At 37.1% G+C, this 21,049-nt stretch overlaps 1 protein-coding gene across 3 annotated transcripts in view; it reads left to right on the forward strand.

The window, feature by feature from the left end:
* Nucleotides 1-21,049, forward strand: part of FCHSD2 (FCH and double SH3 domains 2) — a 299,879-nt gene that overhangs the window by 59,885 nt on the left and 218,945 nt on the right. For all 3 annotated transcript variants that reach the window (XM_003923427.4, XM_074400964.1, XM_074400966.1), the window contains exon 3: nucleotides 8,360-8,405. In XM_003923427.4, coding sequence (XP_003923476.1) covers nucleotides 8,360-8,405 — 46 coding nt within the window. The remainder of the gene's footprint in view (nucleotides 1-8,359; nucleotides 8,406-21,049) is intronic.

A 21,049-nucleotide genomic window follows, 5' to 3' on the forward strand; every position in this document is an offset into this window, starting at 1 on the left:
GAGGCAGGAGAATTGTTTGAACCTGGGAGGTGGAGGTTACAGGGAGCTGAGATTGTGCCACTGTACTCTATCTGGGGTGACAGAGCGAGACTCGTGACAGAGTGTGAGCCACTGCACTCGACCTAAAAATGTATCTATATGTACAGATTTATACATGAACGTGGATAGCAGCATTATCCATAATACTCAAGATGTGGAAACCTAAATGTCTGTCAATAAATGAATGAATAAACAAATTGTGGCATATACATAGAATGAAATATTACTCAGCCATAAAAATAAATGAATATTGATACATACTACTTGGATAAACCTCAAAAATGTATGTATAAATACAACTTGGATAAACCTTAAAAATGCATGCTAAGTGGGCTGGGTGTGGTGACTTACACCTGTAATCCCAGCACTTTGGGAGGCCAAGGTGGGTGGATCATCAGGTCAGGAGTTAGAGACTAGCCTGATTAACAAGGTGAAACCCCATCTCTACTAAAAATACAACAACAACAAAAAATTAGCTGGATGTGGTGTCGTGCACCTGTAATCCCAGTTACTTGGGAAGCTGAAGTAGGAGAGTTGCTTGAACCTGGGAGGCGGAGATTGTAGTGAGCCGAGATCGTGCCACTGCACTCCAGCCTGGGTGACAGAGTGAGAATCCGTCTAAAAAAAAAAGTATGCTAAGTGAAAGAAGTCAGACACAAAAGATCACATTTAATTTCTTTCATGTGAAATATTCAGAATAGGCAAATTTGTAGAGGCAAAAAATTAGATTAGTAGTTGACAGAGGAAGAGAAGAAGGGAAAATGAAGCATGATTACTTAATGAGTCTGGAGTGTTCTGGGGTGATGAAAAAGTTTGAAATTAGGGAGAGGTAGTGGTTGAACAACATTGTGAATGCACTAAATGTCACTGAATTGTTTAAAACAGTTGATTGTGTATTATGTGAATTTCCTCTCAATAAAAATGTGTGTTATACATATGCACTTAGTATACATTCAAATAGTACAAACAGGAATTTAGTGAAACGTCTTCCTTCTACTACTACTGCCAGTTTCTTCATGTAGAGCTCTTATAATGCTAGTCTCGTGTAGTATTTTAGGGAGTTCTATCACAGTGATTCCTAAGGGACCCACAGTAGGCATTTTTGCACAGGACCGTTTTTCACATGAGGAAAAGTATTGTAATTATCATAAATATATTTGTGTAACCATTTTAATATGAAAAGATAGTATATACCATTCTGTACTTGTTTGTGTATTTAACATTAGATCTTCCTATCAAGTTATCCCAGTACAATTTACTGATAATTCATCTTTTTTCCTTCAGAATTTTCAGTTACTAAATTTCTAGATATGTTTAAGTGTATTCCTAACTTATGTTTTATTATCTCTGTTGGCTTATGTTTCAGTACCAAGCTATTTTAATACATCACTTTAAAATTAATTTTTTTTTTTTTTTTTGAGACAGAGTTTCGCTCTTGTTACCCAGGCTGGAGTGCAATGGCGCGATCTTGGCTCACCGCAACCTCCGCCTCCTGAGTTCAGGCAATTCTCCTGCCTCAGCCTCCTGAGTAGCTGGGATTACAGGCATGTGCCACCATGCCCAGCTAATTTTTTTTTGTATTTTTAGTAGAGACGGGGTTTCACCATGTTGACCAGGATGGTCTCGATCTCTTGACCTCGTGATCCACCCGCCTCGGCCTCCCAAAGTGCTGGGATTACAGGCTTGAGCCACCGCGCCCGGCCAAAATTAATTTTTAACATCTGGTAAGGGGAGGCTTTTAAAAATAATACTCTTTTTTAGAATTTTTATGGCTGTTTTTACATGCTCATTTTTTCCATATGAACTTTATAATCAGCTTATCTAGTTAAAGAAAAATACTGTACTTTTGGATTAGTGGCAAAGTTTTTCTCAATCTTCCAGGCTTTAGTAACCACTAATTTACTTTTGTCTGCCTGACTTGCCCATTCTAGACACTTTGTATAAATGAAATTCTAAAATACATGGCCTTTTGCATCTCTTTTCTTTCACTTAGTGTAATGTTATTGAGGTTCATCCATATTGTAGCATGTATCAGTACTTCATTCCTTCTTATGGCTGAATAACATTCCATTATGTAAATATACCACATCTTGTTTATACATTCATCAGTTGATGGACTTTGGGGTTGTTTCCACTGTTTGGATATTATGAATAATGCTGCTCTGGACATTCATTTAGCAGTTTTTGTGTGGACATGTGTTTTAAGTTTTCCTAGATGTACATCTGGGAATAGAATTGTTGGATCATATGCTAATGATATGTTTAACCAGTTTGGGAATTCCCAGACTGTTTTCCACAGAACCTACACTATTTACATTTCCACTAGCACTGTATGAGAGTTCTGATTTCTACACATACTTGCCAGTACTTGTTATTATTTGTTTTATTATAACATCCATTAATATTTTTAAAAAGTTTATGAAAGACATTGATTGAGAATTTTAGCAAATGCCTTTTCATCTTATCTGGAGATTATCAGGTTTCTTTTGCTGTGCTCTCTTAATACATGGTACATTATAACGAATAGATTTCCAAATGTTTATTATGTGAATTTTCAATAGTTGTTATCCAAGGTTTGTTTTTTTGCTTTGGAACAGGAAATTAGTTGGTAGACAAGTAACTGTTTACTAACAACTAAAATGCCACAGAGAATATTTAAATTAGTTGATATGCACATCAAGGGTACAAAAGCTATTAGTTTCTTTTTCTTGTGGACTTCATGTGAATGTCCTTATTTTAAAATGAGTTATATATAAACTTAAAAGGGTAATAAGTACATAATTTAAATATTTACTTTTATCTTTTGTGAAATATAAAAAAGCCAACCTTCTACAAAATACATAGGTAGGTTTTTTAGATTTTTTAAATGGTGAAAGTATGAGATAGTTCATTTTAATTAGTCTCTTTTGTTTGGTTATTTGTAGTGGGCAGGAAGATAACATTTGGTAGCACTGGTCATAATAATTTCATAGTCCAATTTTAGAAAAAGAACATGAGTATAAAAAATGTGTGTGTACATGTTAATGAATGTGCATTTTTTTAAAAAAGAACTTTATTTTTTTCAAACCTTATATGTTTAATAAAATACTAGAAATTATGGAAGGCAAAAGAAGATAGTAAAAAAAGCCTATAATACCATGACCCAGGGAAAACTTCCATTATTGTTTTAGTATATACACACATACACACACACATACGTTTATATATGTATATATGTACAATCATGCATTGCTTAATGATGGGCATAAGTGCATTCTAAGAAGTGCATCATTAGGCAGTTTTGCCATTGTGTGAACATCATGGAGTACACTTAAACAAACCATAGCCTACTACACACCTAGGCTATGTGGTATAGCCTGTTGCTTCTAGGCTACAAACCTGTCTGTGCAGGATGCTATTGTACTGAATACTGTAGGCAGTTGTAACACAATGGTAAGTATTTGTATATGGAAACATGTCTATAGAAAAGATAAAACGAAAATATGCTATGAAAGATTAAAAAGTGGGCTGGACAGTGTGGCTCATGCCTATAATCCTAGCACTTTGGGAAGGCAACACAGGAGGATTGCCTGAGGCCAGGAGTTCAAGACCAGCCTAAGGAACATATCAAGGAATGGAACAACAACAACAATTAGTGGCATGTGCCTGTTGTCTTAGCTACTTAGGAGGCTGAGGTAAGAGGATCACTTGAGCACAGGAGTTCAGAATTAGAATAAGCTATGATTGCGCCACTGCACTCCAGCCTGGGAGACAGAGACTCTGTCTCTAAAAATTAAGAAGGAAAAAGATGAAAAATGGTATTATTCTGTAGGGCACTTGCCATGAATGGAGCTTACCGGGGCTAGAAGTTGCTCTAAGTGAGTCAGTGAGTGGCATGTGAATGTAAAGCCCTAGGACACTAATGTATACTACTGCAGACTATTACATTATACACTTAGGCTGCACTAAATTTATTTTAAAAACTTTTTTTTTTTTTTTTTTTGAGGTGGAGTCTTGCTCTGTCACCCAGGCTAGAGTGCAGTGGCACGATCTCAGCCGACTGCAATCTCCACCTCCCGGGTTCAAGCAATTCTCCTGCCTCAGCTTTCTGAGTAGCTGGGACTATTGGCACTCACCACCACACCTGTGTAATTTTTGTATTTTTAGTAGAGACAGGATTTCACCGTACTGGCCAGGCTGGTCTCAAACTTCTGACCTCAGGTGATCTGCCCGCCTCAGCCTCCCAAAGTGTTGGGATTACAGGCGTGAGCCACTGCACCTGGGCTTTGCATAATATTCTTAAGTTTCATCCATATTGGGGCATATATCTGGTTTTTCTGACTTTTTAAAGCGAATAATATTTCATTGTATATACCACATTGTATTTATCCATTCATTTCTTGATGGACAGTTGGGTTACTTCCCTGTTTTCATCTAGGTTATCTAATTTGCTGGTGTGTACAGTTGCTCATACAGTTACTTTACTTCTATAGAACAGTAGTAGTGTTCACCACTTTCATTTCTGATTTTGGTAATTTGTGTTTTTCCGTTTTTTTCTAAGTCCATCTAGGTAAAGTTTGTCAATTTATTGATCTTTCTGAAGCACCACCTTTTGGTTTCATTGATTTTCTATGTTATTTTTCTACTCTGTTTATCTCTTTTTTTAATCTTCATTTTTAATGTTTTCTTCTTTCTGCTAACTTTGGGTTTAATTTGTTCTTTTTCTAGTTCCTCAAGTTGTCAAGTTAGGTTTTAGATTTGAGATTTATTGTTTTTGTTTTTTCGTTTGTTTTGGGATGGAACCTCGCTCTGTTGCCCAGGCTGGAGTGCAGTGGTACTGTCTCAGCCTCCTGGGTTCAAGTGATCCCCCTTCCTCAGCCTCCCTAGTAGCTACAGATGTGTGCCATCACATCCAGCTAATTTTTGTATTTTTTTGTGGAGATGAGGTTTCACTGTTTTGGCCAGGCTGGTCTCGAACTCCTGGCCTCAAGTGATCCGCCCACCTTGATCTCTCAATGTGCTAGGATTACAGGCATGAGCCACTGCACCCGACCTGATCTTGTAAAATAATGTAAGCATTTGAATCTATAAATTTCCCCCATAGCACTGCCTTTTTTTTTTTTCATGTTTACCTTTTGTCCACACATAGTTTTCTTTAATTTCGCCATTTCGCCCTTTAATTCTTTGAACATCTTCTTTTTTTTTTTTTTTTTTGAGACGGAGTTTTGCTCTTGTTACCCAGGCTGGAGTGCAATGGCGCAATCTCGGCTCACCGCAACCTCCGCCTCCTGGGTTCAGGCAATTCTCCTGCCTCAGCCTCCTGAGTAGCTGGGATTACAGGCATGCGCCACCATGCCCAGCTAATTTTTTGGTATTTTTAGTAGAGACGGGGTTTCACCATGTTGACCAGGATGGTCTCGATCTCTTGACCTCGTGATCCACCCGCCTCGGCCTCCCAAAGTGCTGGGATTACAGGCTTGAGCCACCGCGCCCGGCCTGAACATCTTTAAGACCATTGTTTTAGTGTCTTTGTTTAGTAGACTTGCCATCAACTCTTTTTCAGGGACGATTTGTATTGGCTTATTTTCTCCTTTGAATGAACCATACTTTTCTCCTTCCTAGTATGCCTTGTGATTTTTGTTGGAAACTGGACATTTGAATGTAATAATGTGGTAACTCTGCTCTCATTTGTTTTTTGTTTTTTTCAAACATCAACTTGAACCAGAATACCAGAATTGTGATAACTCTGCAAATCACATTTTCCTCTTTGTCCAGGGTTTGCTTTTTTTTTTTTTTTTTTTTTTTTAAATCTGAGTTGGAGTCTCACTCTGTTGCCCAGGCTGGAGTGCAGTGATGTGATCTCAGCTTACTACAACCTCCACCTACTGGGTTCAAGTGATTTCCTGCCTCAGCCTCCTTAGTAGCTGGGACTACAGGCATGTGCCACCATGCCCAGCTAATTTTTGTATTTTTAGTAGAGACAAGGTTTGCCTTGTTGACCAGGCTGGTCTGGAACTCCTGACCTCAGGTGATCTGCCCACCTCGACCTTCCAAAATCCTAGGATTGCAGGCGTGAGCCACCGTGCCCGGCCTTCTTCTTTTTTTTTTTAATAGTTAAAAAGTTTTTAAATGTTGTAGGTAGTCTGTAGTGAGCTGTGCCTGAGGTGTTAACATCAGGTTTTCTGAAGTCTTTTGTGAACCTGCACCTTCCCCTGGGCTTGTGTGGTGACTTTCCAACTTCTTCCTTAAATGTGGTTGCTTTAGAATGGTTATTCTTTAAGATCTGGCTCTCAAAAGGGGAAAAAGAGAAAAATTAAGGGAAAAGGAAAAGACATCAGCTCTTTAAATCCCCTGGAAGTCACTTCAGTCAGAGGGAGAGGAACTTGCATCAATGTTGAGGGAAATGCAACAGCAGTGGTCACCCCCTTTCTTTCTACACCTCCATGATTAGAAGTAGCAGTTTGAGGTCAGAGCACAGAGCCCCAATATTTTAAGGTCAGGGTCCTTTTTGCCCACCCCTCCCTGTGGTAGCTATTTGAAAAGTGCTGCAGGAACGTATGCGTGACTACCTGTCATGGTTTTAGGGGTGGAAGGTGGTGACTGCCACTGTGCTAAGAGCTGAAATTGTCCAAAATTAATCATAATTTATCATCCAAGGCTTCCCCTGGATATTGCAAGCCATCAGATGAATCCTGGTTCCAAAATGGTTACATGATTTATTCTGCCAGTGCAATTGTTACCTAGCCTGGGAGTCAGATTCCTAGTGTTTACTAAACTGCCATCTTCCAAGAATCCTCTCTCATTGCTTAACCTTGAATCCATTGAAACTTTTTTAAAAAAACATTTTGAAAAATCATAGTATTCGTTGTATATTGTATTGGTCATTTGAAGCACCCTTAAATAAGCATGAATCTTTAGGTTTCAAGTGAGACTTCTTTTTGTTGTTGTTGTTGTTACTTTTAAATTAAGAAATTAGCTATTTACTCAAAAAATATATGGTAAGATCTTAATCAGTTATACTTTATACGTTATAATATAAGAAATCAAGTTATATTGGTGAATTTAAATGATTTTTTAGGTCAGAATTTTGATTTCTTGCCTTTTCTTTATTTCAGTGCTTTTTTTTTTTTCTACTTCTTACTCTTATGTCTCTGCCCTGGTGCAATGATTTTAAGAGCACCGATTCTTGGGACATAACAGTAAAGTCTTTAAACTCAGGATATTCAAGGTAAATTGTCAGTAGTACCACATTTTGTTGACTCTACAATGCCTATGTTTGTAAGGTAACGGTTATAATGTACCATTAAGACAGAGGAAAATACTGCCAATCATAATTAAAAGATACATTCTAATATCATAAATATTAGTATGGAAAAGGGTGTATTGGCTAGGTGCATTGGCTCATGCCGGTAATCCCAGTGCTTTGGGAGGCCAAAGCAGGAGGATTGCTGTCAGCCCAGGAGTTTGAGACCAGTCTGGGAAATATATCAAGACTTCCTCTCTACAAGAAGTTTTTAAAAATTAGCCAGATGTGGTGGTGTGCACCTGTTGCCCGCCCCAGACACTTGGGACGTTGAGGTGGGAAGATCTCTTGAGTCCAGGAATTCAAGGGCACAGTGAGCTAGGATCTCGCTGCTGCACTCCAGCCCAGGCAACAGAACAAGACCCTGTCTCTATAAAAAGAAAAGAAAAGAAAAAAGGGTATACCTTAGGATCTTTGAAATATAATACATGTATGGAAAGTATGCTGCCATCATATCACAATCTATAGTGGCCTTGTACATTGTTTTGTAATGCTTATACAAAACTGGAGTAAAGGAAACATTTTGAGCATTTTTCATATTCAGAAGCCAATCAAAATTTGATTTTCACCTTGTTTTCATTAGTTCCCTATTATATTGGTTATGTTCAGTAAACATATTTAGTGCCTAATATATACTAGCTATTCTTTTAACAGTAGTCAACATTTATATAGGTTTTACTGTATGGTAGGCACTATTTTGAATGCTTTATATATTTAAAATAACTAAATTTTATAATATCCCTATGAAGTGAGTACTGTTATTATCCCCATTTTAACAAGGAGGAAACTGAGGAAGAGAGAAGTCAAATGACTTGGCCAAGGTCATACAGCTAGTAAGTGGTAGAGCTGGGGTTTGTGTGTAGATCCTCTTAAGTGGAGAGACTATGCTGTTAGCAGTATTCCTAAGCACATAAAGATGGCTAAAATATTATCCTTTCCCTTACATATCTTACCAGACAGTATTTGAAGGTTTGTTGATAGATTTTCATGAAATTATTAGGTGATCCTTTTGTAATTAATTTTTCTTTGTATTTTTAGAACATTCAGTCAGAAGAAGGCTGCTATTGAAAGAGAGTATGCACAGGTAAGCTTGGAATTGGAGGTCCCATTCTAGGTATACTTCTTTTCTGTGGCTTAAGGACAGAAATGGTTGTTGGAGAGAAGCCATAGTACCCTTATGCCTTCCTTTTCTTCTTACTTCTGTCTCACTTTGATCCCCCACTTTACTCCATTGGAATCATTTTAAAGAAGGTTTTAAACCTGGAGGAGACATTATTTACAATATTTTTGAAGTATTTACAAGTATGAGTAATAATGAATACTTTTTACAAGTATGTTGTTTTATTCTTCTTTATGGGCCCCATTCTCCACAATTTATGAAAGATTAATTTTTTTGTCACGGATTTAGTTCTCATTATGACTGTGTTGATAAGGAGTAATAATGCTTTCCGTGGATGACATGGAAACTTTTCCTATGGAAATCGGAGCATTTCCTTCTTTAATTTTACTTAGACCTTTATTTGAGTCCAGATTGCTAAATGTGATGAGAAAAAAAATTATGTTGATATATCATTTTGTTGTGTAAGAATTAACAACTACTCTTTCATGTACAAAAATAATTTAATACAGTTTGGAAATTTTGACCCTTTAAACAGTTACTTTCTATGTGGGGTAGAATTCTAAAATTGTTATTTCCTTCTCCAAATTGTAAAAGTTGTCTTTGTAGCAAGAATTTTAAAACATGTGAGATTGTTAGAAGGAAAAATTAACGTACAGTAAATTTTCTACATGATAACCACTATTGCTGTTACTATTCTAATTCTTATTATAAATAATGGGAGATTGGGGCATGACTTTTTGATGCCTTGTCAGATTTTTAAATGAAATTCTAATTTCATTATAGTTAATTTGGTAGCTATCTGCCTTTATTTGATTTGATAATTTTAGAAGAAAATTACTTACTCATCGAAAGCTAGTTAGAACTAATTCATTGGTCCAATCAGTAGTTTCTGAGTGCCTATTATGTGTCAAGTGCTTTAGATAATGAATAGCATCAATTTTAATATTTCTGTCAAATACTTTTTCTTTTCTTTTTTCCTTTTTTGTTTGAGGCAGAGTCTCACTCTGTCACCCAGGCTGGAGTGCAGTGGCGCAATCTTGGCTCACTGCATTCTCCACTTCCTGGATTGAAGTGATTCTCCTGCCTCAACCTCCTGAGTAGCTGGGACTACAGGCACACACCAGCATGCCCAGCTAATTTTTGTGTTTTTATTAGAGATGGGGTTTCACCACGTTAGCCAGAGCGTCTCGAGCTCTTGACCTTGTGATCTGCCCACCTTGGCTCCCAAAGTGCTGGGATTACAGGCATGAGCCACTGTGCTGGCTGACTTAAAGTTTTAATCAAGTAAATAGGACATGTTCATGATTAAAAATGTAAAATAGTACATTAAATTTTATGAATAGTGAGTCCTCTGCTCCAATGCCAGTCTTTTTCTACACAGTAAAGATTAAAAGTGGATGCCTGCTTTGGTTCTCCTGGTGATTATTTCTATATCTTTTTTATTTTTTTTTTTGAGACAGAGTCTTGCTCTATCACCCAGGAGAAACGAGTGCAGTGGTGTAATCTGGGCCTTCTGCAACCTCTGCCTCCTGGGTTCAAGCAATTCTCCTGCCTCAGCCTCCCGAGTAGCTGATATTACAGGCACCTGCAAACACACCTGGCTAATTTTTGTATTTTTTTTTCTTTCTTTTTTTTTTGGAAACAGAATCTCACTCTGTTGCCCAGGCTGGAGTGCAGCGGAATGATATCTGCTCATTACAGCTTCCACCTCCCAGGTTCAAGCGATTATCCTGCCTCAGCCTCCCAAGTAGCTGGGATTATAGGGGCGTGCCACCATGCCTAGCTACTTTTTGTATTTTTAGTAGAGATGGGGTTTCACCACATTGGCCAGGCCAGTCTGGAACTCCTGACCTCGTGATCCGCCTGCCTCGGCCTCCCAAAGTGCCAGGATTGCAGGTGTGAGCCACCATACTTGGCCCTACTTTTTGTATTTTTAGTACAGACGAGGTTTCACCATGTTGGCCAGGCTGGTTTCAAACTCTTGACCTCAGGTAATCCGTCTGCCTTGGCCTCCCAAAGTGCTGGGATTACAGGCCTGAGTCACCATGCCCAGCCTCTATATCTTTAAATAATATGCTTATAACTAACTGTTTAGCAATTCTAGACATTATCACTTGATTACCTATAATAAATGAGAAACTTACTAAGCCATTTCTCTTCAGCTTATTCTTTTCAATGTGATTTTGGCACTATTTTAGTACCATTGTTACTTTTGTAACTCCAAATGATATATTTAAACTTTTAAAAAAATTAAATACATATATGCATATAGATATTTATGCTCTATATCTGTGTGTATATACATATGTATGCAGTACAGTGGAATTACATTTTACAGAGTGGTCAAAGTCAAATTTACCCTTGAAAAATTTCTTTTCTTTTTTTCAGTTAAGACAGTCTTACTCTATCACCCAGACTGGAGTGCAGTGGCACAATTATAGCTTACTGTACTCTTGAACTCCTGGGATCATATGATCCTCCTGCCTCAGCCTGTTGAGTGATTGGGACTACAGGTGCATGCAGCCATGCCCTGCTAATTTTTTATTTTTTACAGACAGGGTCTTGCTATGTTGCCTAGGCTGGTCTCAAACTCCTGACTTCAAGTAATTCTTCTGTCTCAGCCTCTCAAAGCACTGGGAATTACAGCCATGAGCCACCACACCTGGCTGAAAAATTTAAGTGTCTTTTTTGTTTATACAATCCTATATAATAATATATGTAAACTATATAAGGGATCTAATAATGCATTTTAAAAATTTTATAAAGTAATCATATTCAGAAATTAAAATGCTCCAGTGTGTCTCTGCTTGTGATAATTGAGCCCATTTATAGAGAGCCAGTTTACTGCCTGTTTTTGTTATTTACCACATTTGCCCTTTAGATGATCCTTCTGAGTTCTTCTTACTCTTTAATGTTTTCCCAATTAATTTTCAACTTATTTCCTGAGTATATAGACAAAGCTATTTCTATCCTCTTTTTTTGCTTGCCTAAACATTGTTTTTACTTCTTGTCAATAGTAGAGAAACTTTTGAAATAATTAACACATTCTTTCTATAGATTTTGCCAGTATGCGTTGATTATTTCAGGGTAATCTGCACTTTTTCTATGAGGACAGGATGTAGTCAGAGAAGACAGTTGCATTATTTAAATTATAATCTTTGTTTTACCTCTTTTGGCTTAGTGTAGAGTTGAAATTTTGGGGAATAAATTTTTAAAAATTGAAATATAGCCTATTTATAGTAAGATGGACAAGTCCTTAGTAAACTGATAAATTTTTGTGAACATAGTCATGTAACTATTATCTGGATTAAGATACAGAACATTACTGGCAGGCCAGGTGCAGTAACTCACGTCTGTAATCCCAACAATTTGTGAGGCCAGAGCAGGTTGATCACTTGAGACCGGGAGTTTCAGACCAGCCTGGGCAACTTAGTAAGACCCCATCTCTATAAAAAAAGAATTAACCAGGGAAGGTGGTGCATGTCTTTTAGTCCTAGCTACTTGGAGACAGAGGCCAGGAGGATCCCTTGAACCCAGGATTTCAAGGTTACAGTGAGCTGTGATCGCACCACTATGCTCCAGCCTTGGTGACAGAGTAAGACCTTGTCTCTAAAAAAGAACAGCCCCTCACCCCCCAAGAATATTATCAGGACCCCAGAAGCAGTTAATACTCATACCTTTCAATTGCAACCAGTACTTTTTAAAATCAGAATAGTTGTTATTTTTGGATTTCTGATTTTTGAACTTAAATGGTATTCTGTGTCTGATTTTTTTAAATTCAGTTTTCAGCTTTTAGGCTTCATGCATGTTGTTGCATGTAGTAGTAGTTCTTTCTTCTTTATTGCGTCCACTGAATGAATATGTCACAATTTATACTGATGACGAAAATTCCTATTGTTTCCATTTTGTATGATTTTGACTACTGCTTCTAAGCGAAGATTTTATAGATGACTTGAGGTAGAAATATGTACATATCTCTTTTTGGTATATGTCTAGGAGTAGAGCTGCTAGGTCTTTGGGCATATGGTATGTTCTACTTTAGTAGGTACAGCCAAACAGTTTTCCAAAGTGACTATACCACTTTACATAATGTAGAGTTCCAATTGCTTCATATCTTTGCTAAAGTTTGGTATTCTCTAAAATTAAAAAGACTGACAGTTTGATGAGTCAATTTCTTTTTAATAAGCTTTTTAAAAATTGACATATACATACAGAGAAGTGTGCAGGTCAGAATTATGTAGCTTCAGGAATTTTCAAAGCAAACATACCCATATAACTAGCATCCAGGTCAAGAAACACAACATTAACAGCATCCCAGAAATTCCTCCTGCTCTTTACCTTTACTGCCCTCTTACTCAAGGAATCTACTATACTGACTTTTAAAAAATAGCTTTATCATTATATTATTCAGACACAATAAACCACACAATTTAATTAGATACATTTTGACACCTGTGAAACTATCATCACAAGCAAGGTAATGAACACAAGTATAAGCCCCCAAAGTTTTCTTGTGTGTCCTTATAATCCTTCTCTCCCAGCTGGCTTCTTCATTTAGCATTAACTACTTTATGTTGTTGTTTGTGTCAATATTTCATTTCTTTTTATTGCTGTGTAGTATTCCATTGTATGAATGTACCACAATTTGTCCATTTTCCTGTTGATGGACATGGGAGTTATTTCTGTTTTTTGGATATTATAAATAAAGTTGCTATAAACATTTGTGTATAGATAAGTGGTTTCATTCCTCTTGGGTAAGTGGAGTGGAATGTGAATCATTTTTAACTTTTTAAATAACTACCAAACTGTATTCCGAGGAGTTTGTTCTCACCAGCAGTTTTTGAGAATTCTAGGTACTTCACGTCCTCCCCAACACTATATATAGTCTTCTTAAATTTAGATATTGTGATAGCTGTGTAGTAGTAATTATTTTGGTTTTAATTTGTATTTACCTCATATCTAATGATGCTAAGCATCATTTTCATGTGTTTATTTGCCATCTGTATATATTCTGTGGTGACATGCTCTTTCAAATATTTTATTGATTTTTTTTTTTAATTGAGGCAGTCTTGCTTTGTCAAATGACGAAACTGTTTTCCAAATTGACTGTACCATTTTTGCATTCCCACTTTGCATTATGTTTGCATTCTCATTTTGCAACGCATGAAGGTTCTAGTTCCAGTAATGTCCTAGCTAATACCTGTCGTTGTCTGTTATTTTGGATTATATCAATCATAGTACAATAATCATTATGAATGGTGCCACTGCGAACGTTCTTATATGTATCTTTTGGTTACTGTATGAATGTGTTCTGTTGGGTTTATATACCCAAGGAATGGAATTGCTGTGTCATACGTTGTGTGTTGTTCAGCTTTAGGAAATATGAAATGGTTTTCTAAGGTGATTATTGCAATTAACAATCCTATGAGCAGTGAATGAGAGTTGTTACTGCTCTAAGTCCTCACCTACGCTTGGTTTTGCCCATGGTTTTTTTCATTTTAGCCTTTCTGGTGAATATGTGATGGTAAAGTATTGTGGGTTTGATTTGCATTTTCCTGATGATTAATGAAGTAGAGGAACTTTTCATATCTTGATCGGGCATTTAAATATTTTGTGTTATTAAGTGCCTGTTAAAGTCTCTTGTTGGCTTTTCTCTTATTGATTTATGGTCTTTCTTTCCCTCTCTCCCTCCTTTCCTTTCTTTCCCCCTTCTTCTCTCTCTTCCTTTCTCTCTCCCTTTCTCCCTCTCTTCCTTCCTCCTGCCCACCTGCCTGCCCGCCCTCCTGCCTGCCAGCAGGATTTCACTCTGTCACCTAGGCTGGAGTGCAGTGGCATGATCCTAGTTCACTGCAGCCTCGAACTCTGGATCCTCCTACCTCAGCCTCCCAAAGTTCTGGGATTACAGGCCTGAGCCACTGTGCCCAGCCAGTTTATACTATCTCTTTATATATTCCAAATTTGACTCCTGTGTCAGATGTATGTATTGCATATATCTCTGTAATCTCACGTGGAAATGTTTTGTTTGGTAGCTTGCCTTTTTATCTGTTAGTGGTTTTGATGAAAACAAGTTCTTAATTTTAATGAAATATATATATATTTTTTATTTTGTGTTCAGTGCTCTCTTTATGTCCTACTTAAGGATATATTGCTGTCCTAAAGTCTGCCCTGAGGTGTGTTTTGCAATGTTGTGGAATTTTTGTTGTATAATATTTCACATTTAGTTTATGGTCTTTTTGAAGTAAACTTTCATATGTGGTGTTGTATTGGGGGTGAGGATTTCATTTTCTATATGGATAGTCATTTGAGGAAGCATATTTTATGCTTGCACATAATGCTTGCATGTATTTGATACTTGGCACACGTAAGTCCTTGCACATACAGAATTTTATTCTATGATTTTATGTAGTCTTCCAAGCATATTTTATGCTTCTTCAACTGAGTGTCCATATAGAAAAGTTTGTTTTTCTTTTTTTTTGAGACGGAGTTCCGCTCTTGTTACCCAGGCTGGAGTGCAATGGCACGATCTCGGCTCACCGCAACCTCCGCCTCCTGGGCTCAGGCAATTCTCCTGCCTCAGCCTCCTAAGTAGCTGGGATTACAGGCACACGCCACCACACCCAGCTAGTTTTTTGTATTTTTAGTAGAGATGGGGTTTCACCATGTTGACCAGGATGGTCTCGATCTCTCGACCTTGTGATCCACCCTCCTCGGCCTCCCAAAGTGCTGGGATTACAGGCTTGAGCCACCACGCCTGGCTGTTTTTCTTTATGGATGGAAAAGTTGATTCCCTCTGACTGTACACCAACACTGTATTGAAGTGATATTTTGTGGCATATTAGTTAACTATGTATGTAAGTCTGTTTCTGGACTTTATATTCTAATCAACTGATCTATCTTTGAAATATTTTTTTCCAGTATCACGCTGTTTTAAGTACTGTGTTTTTATAATAATAAATCTTGATATCTGTTAAAGAACCAATACTATTATTGTCCTTTATATTTTCATATAAATTTTAGAATCAGTTTGTTAATGTCCCCCATATGCTACCTGAGATTTTCAGTGGAATTGCTTTGAACCTTTAAGTCAATATGGGGGGAGCTGACATCTTAACAATAAGAAGTCTTCTAGCTACTGTGGATATAGCAATGCCCAAAAAAGAAAAAAAAAAAAAATCCTTGCATATACAGAGTTTTTATTCTTTGATTTTATGTGGTCTTCCAGTTAAATATATTAACTTCATTTTCTTCAAAGTAACTTATATGGCATTATGGTCAACTGGAAAAGAATGACTTTTATAGAAAAAGTAATTTTATAAAATTATGAGAGGTGTGCGTTATCCTCTATACAGAGGATTGATTTAAAAAATTGCGTATTTGTGAGATTTACAGAGCATACAGGTGAGCCATCCCAATAGAAAAATATTGTGAAGGAAATGAATTCAAGTGGGATTGATCATATGACAGCAATTTGAGAAGTTTTACCTCAAGCACTTGCAAAGTAAACGTGTGTTATCTCTTTAGGGGAATGTTAGAAGAAAGAAAGAAAATAATATTGCAAAACCTTCCTTATACAATCGGAGAGATTCAAGCAGTGAACTTTTTCCAAGTTGCTTGGCAGTTTCGGTTTCCTACAAAAAAGTATTAATGTTTTATTTTGAAGTATGGTTTGTAAAGTTCACTTTGTAATTCTCCAGAAGTAACAGATATACTGTGTATCTTTTTCTACAAATAACAAATGTATCTGTGAAAAGGGAAGCCATGTAAGAATCACTGGGCAATGTTACATATTAGGGAAAAATCAAGTCTGGCTTCTGACTGCAATTAGCTAACCACTGAGGTGTTGGTAAAATCATTTGCAGTACTCAAGCTGAAATTGCTACAGGCAACTTCTGTGTATTCAAGTACTTCCTGTAGTCTTTGGCAGAATGCTGCTAGTGAAGGAAAGATACAAAAGCTTACTGTGGCTGGAGAGAAAGAGCAGGAAAAGTTTGTGGACTTAAGGGCGGCTCCTTGCTTAAGGACAAACACAGAGTAAACATAGACATGTTGGCAAATACCCTGTGGTATTTTACACTGCTGCAACTAAAATTTTTTTGCTATTTTTATTCTTTTAAGAAATAAAGTTATGAAGACTTGGGCATACTATACAAGAAGTTAGTGTTATGTACATGTGGTAGGGATTTGTTTTTGGGGAATTTCATCTGCATAGTAACTTAAAATGTAGCTTAATTTAGCTGTGTGTGGTTAGCTTTCTGTCTAATGCTATTAGAGATTAATGGTGAATATACTTGGAGCTTTTCTTTCTGCCAGTCCTGTCTTATAGAACAAATAAGGAGACAGGATAACTGTCATGATAGAAAGTCTACCAGGGCAAAATTGAACATTATTTTCTGTGTTCCATTTTGTAAATTACTTTTTAAAATCTTATTTGCTTATTTTAATTTTATTTTTCCTTAGCTTATAACAGTGTTTAGAAATTTATATAGAAAGAATAGCAGATGGATCCCTGTCTCAAAATAGTTGTTACAGTTTGATTTTTAAGGTTTAAAAAAGTTAACTAAAGGAAGAAATGGTGGCTATAATGAAATGTTAGTACTCTTTGCCACATAGATTTGCTAGTAAGTTTCACCTTTTCATGGCTATTTTGTACCACATCTCATAAAGGTGTGGGGAGGAAATCATTGTTGATGCTGACCCTCATTATTGTCCTCCCCAATTCTTCTGTTTCTATTAATGAATTCAGTGGTTAGGCCAAATTAAAATGCGGTGGAGGGAGGGGAGAATTCAAACTAGGGCTGTGACTTTGAACCTTTTGTGTGTGAATATGCCTGTTTTTATTTTGGCTTCTTTTATAGAGGACATACTGGTCTGCATATGTCTTTACTCATTTGTTGTCTGCCTGGTCCCACTGGTTGAATTTGAGTCCCCTGCTGTGACCACTGATCAAAAAATACGATTTTTAAAGGATACCTCTGTCTTAACTTACCTATATCAGTTTGATCTGTGGACTCTTTCTCTGTATTTTGGGTTAAAGAACATATATTAAGACAGTGTGTCAGGCACTGTTCTAAGCACTTCACATTGATTAATTCATTTATGTTTTCCCAATAACCTTTGGAGGATACAGTAGTTACTGCTATTCCAATTTTACAGTTGTAGACACCAAGGCAAGTAACTTAAGAGTCTTCCTGTGTTTCTGTCCATCCATCACCCTCCCTTCAAATAATCTAGTACTGGACACATTTATTTAAGAGAGACATTGGTTGTCTGAAGTGCATCCAGAAGAAGATGACCAAAGATGGTGGTGGGGCTGGAAATCATGCTGTTTGGGAAAATGGTTGAAGAAACTGCATATTTTCCACACCCTCTATTATAGATTTCATGTGTATGCACATGAATTGAATCTGACTAGTTTTTTGTATCTCTGAAGTGCAAAACTAGGAAGAGGTAGTAGAGAGATGGGAATGACAAAAGGTGTTACCTATTTAGAGCAGCTCCAGAATGGAAGAGATTGTGTCTTCCAAAAGTGTTTCAGTAAAATAATTGGTAGACCATCTTTTAGTAATATTGTAGGAAGCATTTATATAAAACATTTTTCTCCTTAAAAGTCTTAAAAAAATAAATTAAAAATTTTTTTTTTAGTATTTCCAATTGCCTATGGTATCATAGGACAAATAAAACATCTGTGAAGGCGCTTCCCATCTGAAGGGTGCTAGTTTGCAACTTCTGCTTTAAGTTTTCTAGGTTTTACTTTTGAATCAAACTAAATTCTTAGTTTTCAGACCATGTTATTTTTACTCCCAGCAGACTGCTTTTACTGAGGTATGCTTAAACCTCACTTAGCTAACCACTGGGGTATTGGTTAGTTATTAAGTGAAAATCACCATTCACTTAATAACTTGTTCAATTTGAATCTTTCAAAAATTTGACATTTAGACCGAGTGTGGTAGCTTATGCCGGTAATCCCAGCACTTTAGGAGGCTGAGGTGGGCAGATTACTTGAGGCCAGGAGTTCGAGACCAGCCTGGCCAACATGATGAAACCCCATCTCTACTAAAAATATAAAAAAAATTAGCCAGATGTGGTGGCACACACCTGTATTCCCAGCTACTTGGGAGGCCGAGGCAGGAGAATCACTTGAGGTGGAGGTTGAGAATCTTACCTGGGGGGTGGAAGTTGCAGTGAGCTGAGATTGCACCACTGCATTCCAACCTGGGTGACAGACAGAGCAAGACTTCATTTCAAAAAAAACTCCCAACATTTATCAGGTATCTGCTTTACGACTGGTATGATACTAGGTGCTAGGGATGTCAGGAGACTAAATGGGGTGTGGATGTATGTTTAGAAGGTTGGGCTATATAGGCTGTTTAGGGCTGGAATGTTATCAGTAAAACAGAGTGGTATGATATGAAGCTGAGGAGCAGACAGCTTATATGGCCTCTATGCCATATAAGAGGCTTGTAAGAAATAGCCTTATGAAATAGACTATTCTTATAGGGATATTATTCTGGAGATTCCTTTACACGTCATTAATAGACCATTATATGAAGGCTAGGAACATCTTTGTTTACCCTTTACATTCTTCTTGGAACAATTCAATTCTTGTTACTGATAACTTTCCCTTTTTACTTTTGCCACCTGGAAATTCAGTTGAAAATTCTAGCCTGTATATGTACATTCTAACTTTCTACCTGGTCTTGATCTATTACTTTATTTTTCTGTGACTCTATTTTTTTTTAACATATTTATGTTACTGTTTTATATGTAATCTGATATGTGATTTAGATTCTTTGTGGAATGAGACCAGTGTATCATTTATGAATGTAGATGTTTTATTGAACCTTGCTGGTACCCAGAATCATTTGTCATTTGTTAATCTGGGTCTCTTGCCTTGCTTTAATTCTGGAAAAATTTTAGTCATTATTTATATTGCTTTTTCTTTTCTTTTCTTTTTTTTTTTTTTTTTTTGAGACAGAGTCTCACTCTGTCGCCAGGTGCCAGGCTGGAGTACAGTGGCACCATCTCAGCTCACTGCAACCTCTGCCTCCCGGGTTCAAGCAATTTTCCTGCCTCAGCCTCCCAAGTAGCTGGGACTACAGATGCGTGCCACCACACCCAGCTAATATTTATATTTTAGTAGAGACAGGGTTTCACCATGTTGTCCAGGATGGTCTCAATCTCTTGACCTTGTGATCCGCCCGCCTCAGCTTCCCAAAGTGTTGGGATTACAGGCGTGAGCCACCGCGCCCAGCCATATTGCTTTTTCAATATTATTTGTATCTATCTCTTGTTAAAGTTTTAATTGTTATATCTTGGGTCCCCTTAATCTATTTTCCGTGTCTCTTAATTGTTCTTTCACATATTTTAAAATCTTTGCTCTTTGTGCTGTTCTGGATGAATTAACCATTTTGAATTTCCAATTAACCGGTTGTCTATTTAACTGTGTCTATTTGAGAGTTTTACCTTATCCATTGCTTTGTTAGTGATCATATTCTTTCTAGGATTTTTGATTAGTTCTTTTTAGTTGTGCGTGTGTATGTGTATGTATGCTTTTATACCAGTTTTTGTTTCATATAATCTAATGTTTTAGTTCAACTTGTGTTTTCGTAATAACTGATTTTTTCCCTAACTTTAAGTTCAGGGGTACATATGTAGGATGCGCAGGTTTGTTGCATAGGTAAATGTGTGCCATTGTGGTTTACTGCACAGATCACCCAGGTATTAAGCTCAGCATTCATTAGTTATTCTTCCTGATGCTCCCCCTCTGCCACCCAACAGGTGTCAGTGTGTTGTTCCCTCATCATGTGTCCAGGTGTACTCATTGATTAGCTCCTGATTACAAGTGAAAACATGTGCATAATAGCTTATTTTTAAAGAAGAAATGATTTCTTCATTTATTTTGGGTACTGATATGGTTTGCTTGTGCCCCCACCCAAATCTCATCTTGAATTGTAGCTCCCGTAATTTCCACGTGTTGTGGAAGAGACCCCGTGGGAGTTGAATTACTGGCGCAGTTTCTTCCATACTGTTCTCCTGAAGACTTAGTGAGTAAGTCTCATGAGATCTGACGGTTTTATAAGGGGAAATCCCTTTCATTTGGTTCTCATTCTCTCTTCTCTGCAACCATGTAAGACATTCCTTTAGCCTTCTGCTGTGATCATGAGGCCTCCCCAGACACATGGAACTGTAAGTCCATTAAATCTCTTTTTCTTTATAAATTACCCAGTCTTGGGTATGTCTTTATCAGCAGTGTGAAAACAGACTAATACAGGTACCTCATAAAGATCCTTGTAAGACTGTTCTAAATGATTTCATGTGAAATGTTTGTGTTGCAGTTGTTGGAATATTGGTTTAAAGACTCATTTTGAGAGGTAGTGTTTTTGCTTTTTTTTTTTTTTTAAAGTTCCACTCGTTTTCTCTGTGTTTACCCTTCTCTGTCTAACGGTTTTGCACTTGGCCCTTTTCAGCTCCTAAGTCTTTAATGTAGAACCAGGTCTTAACAGCAGTACCTCAGGGATTTCTAACATGGCGATACTGGGGATATGGCAGACCTACCACTGAACCTAGGGAAGTTTAGTTGTTTTTTATTCAATTTAAGAGTAAGCTTG

Source organism: Saimiri boliviensis, chromosome 6 (assembly GCF_048565385.1).
Source record: "Saimiri boliviensis isolate mSaiBol1 chromosome 6, mSaiBol1.pri, whole genome shotgun sequence".
Classification (NCBI taxonomy): domain Eukaryota; kingdom Metazoa; phylum Chordata; class Mammalia; order Primates; family Cebidae; genus Saimiri; species Saimiri boliviensis.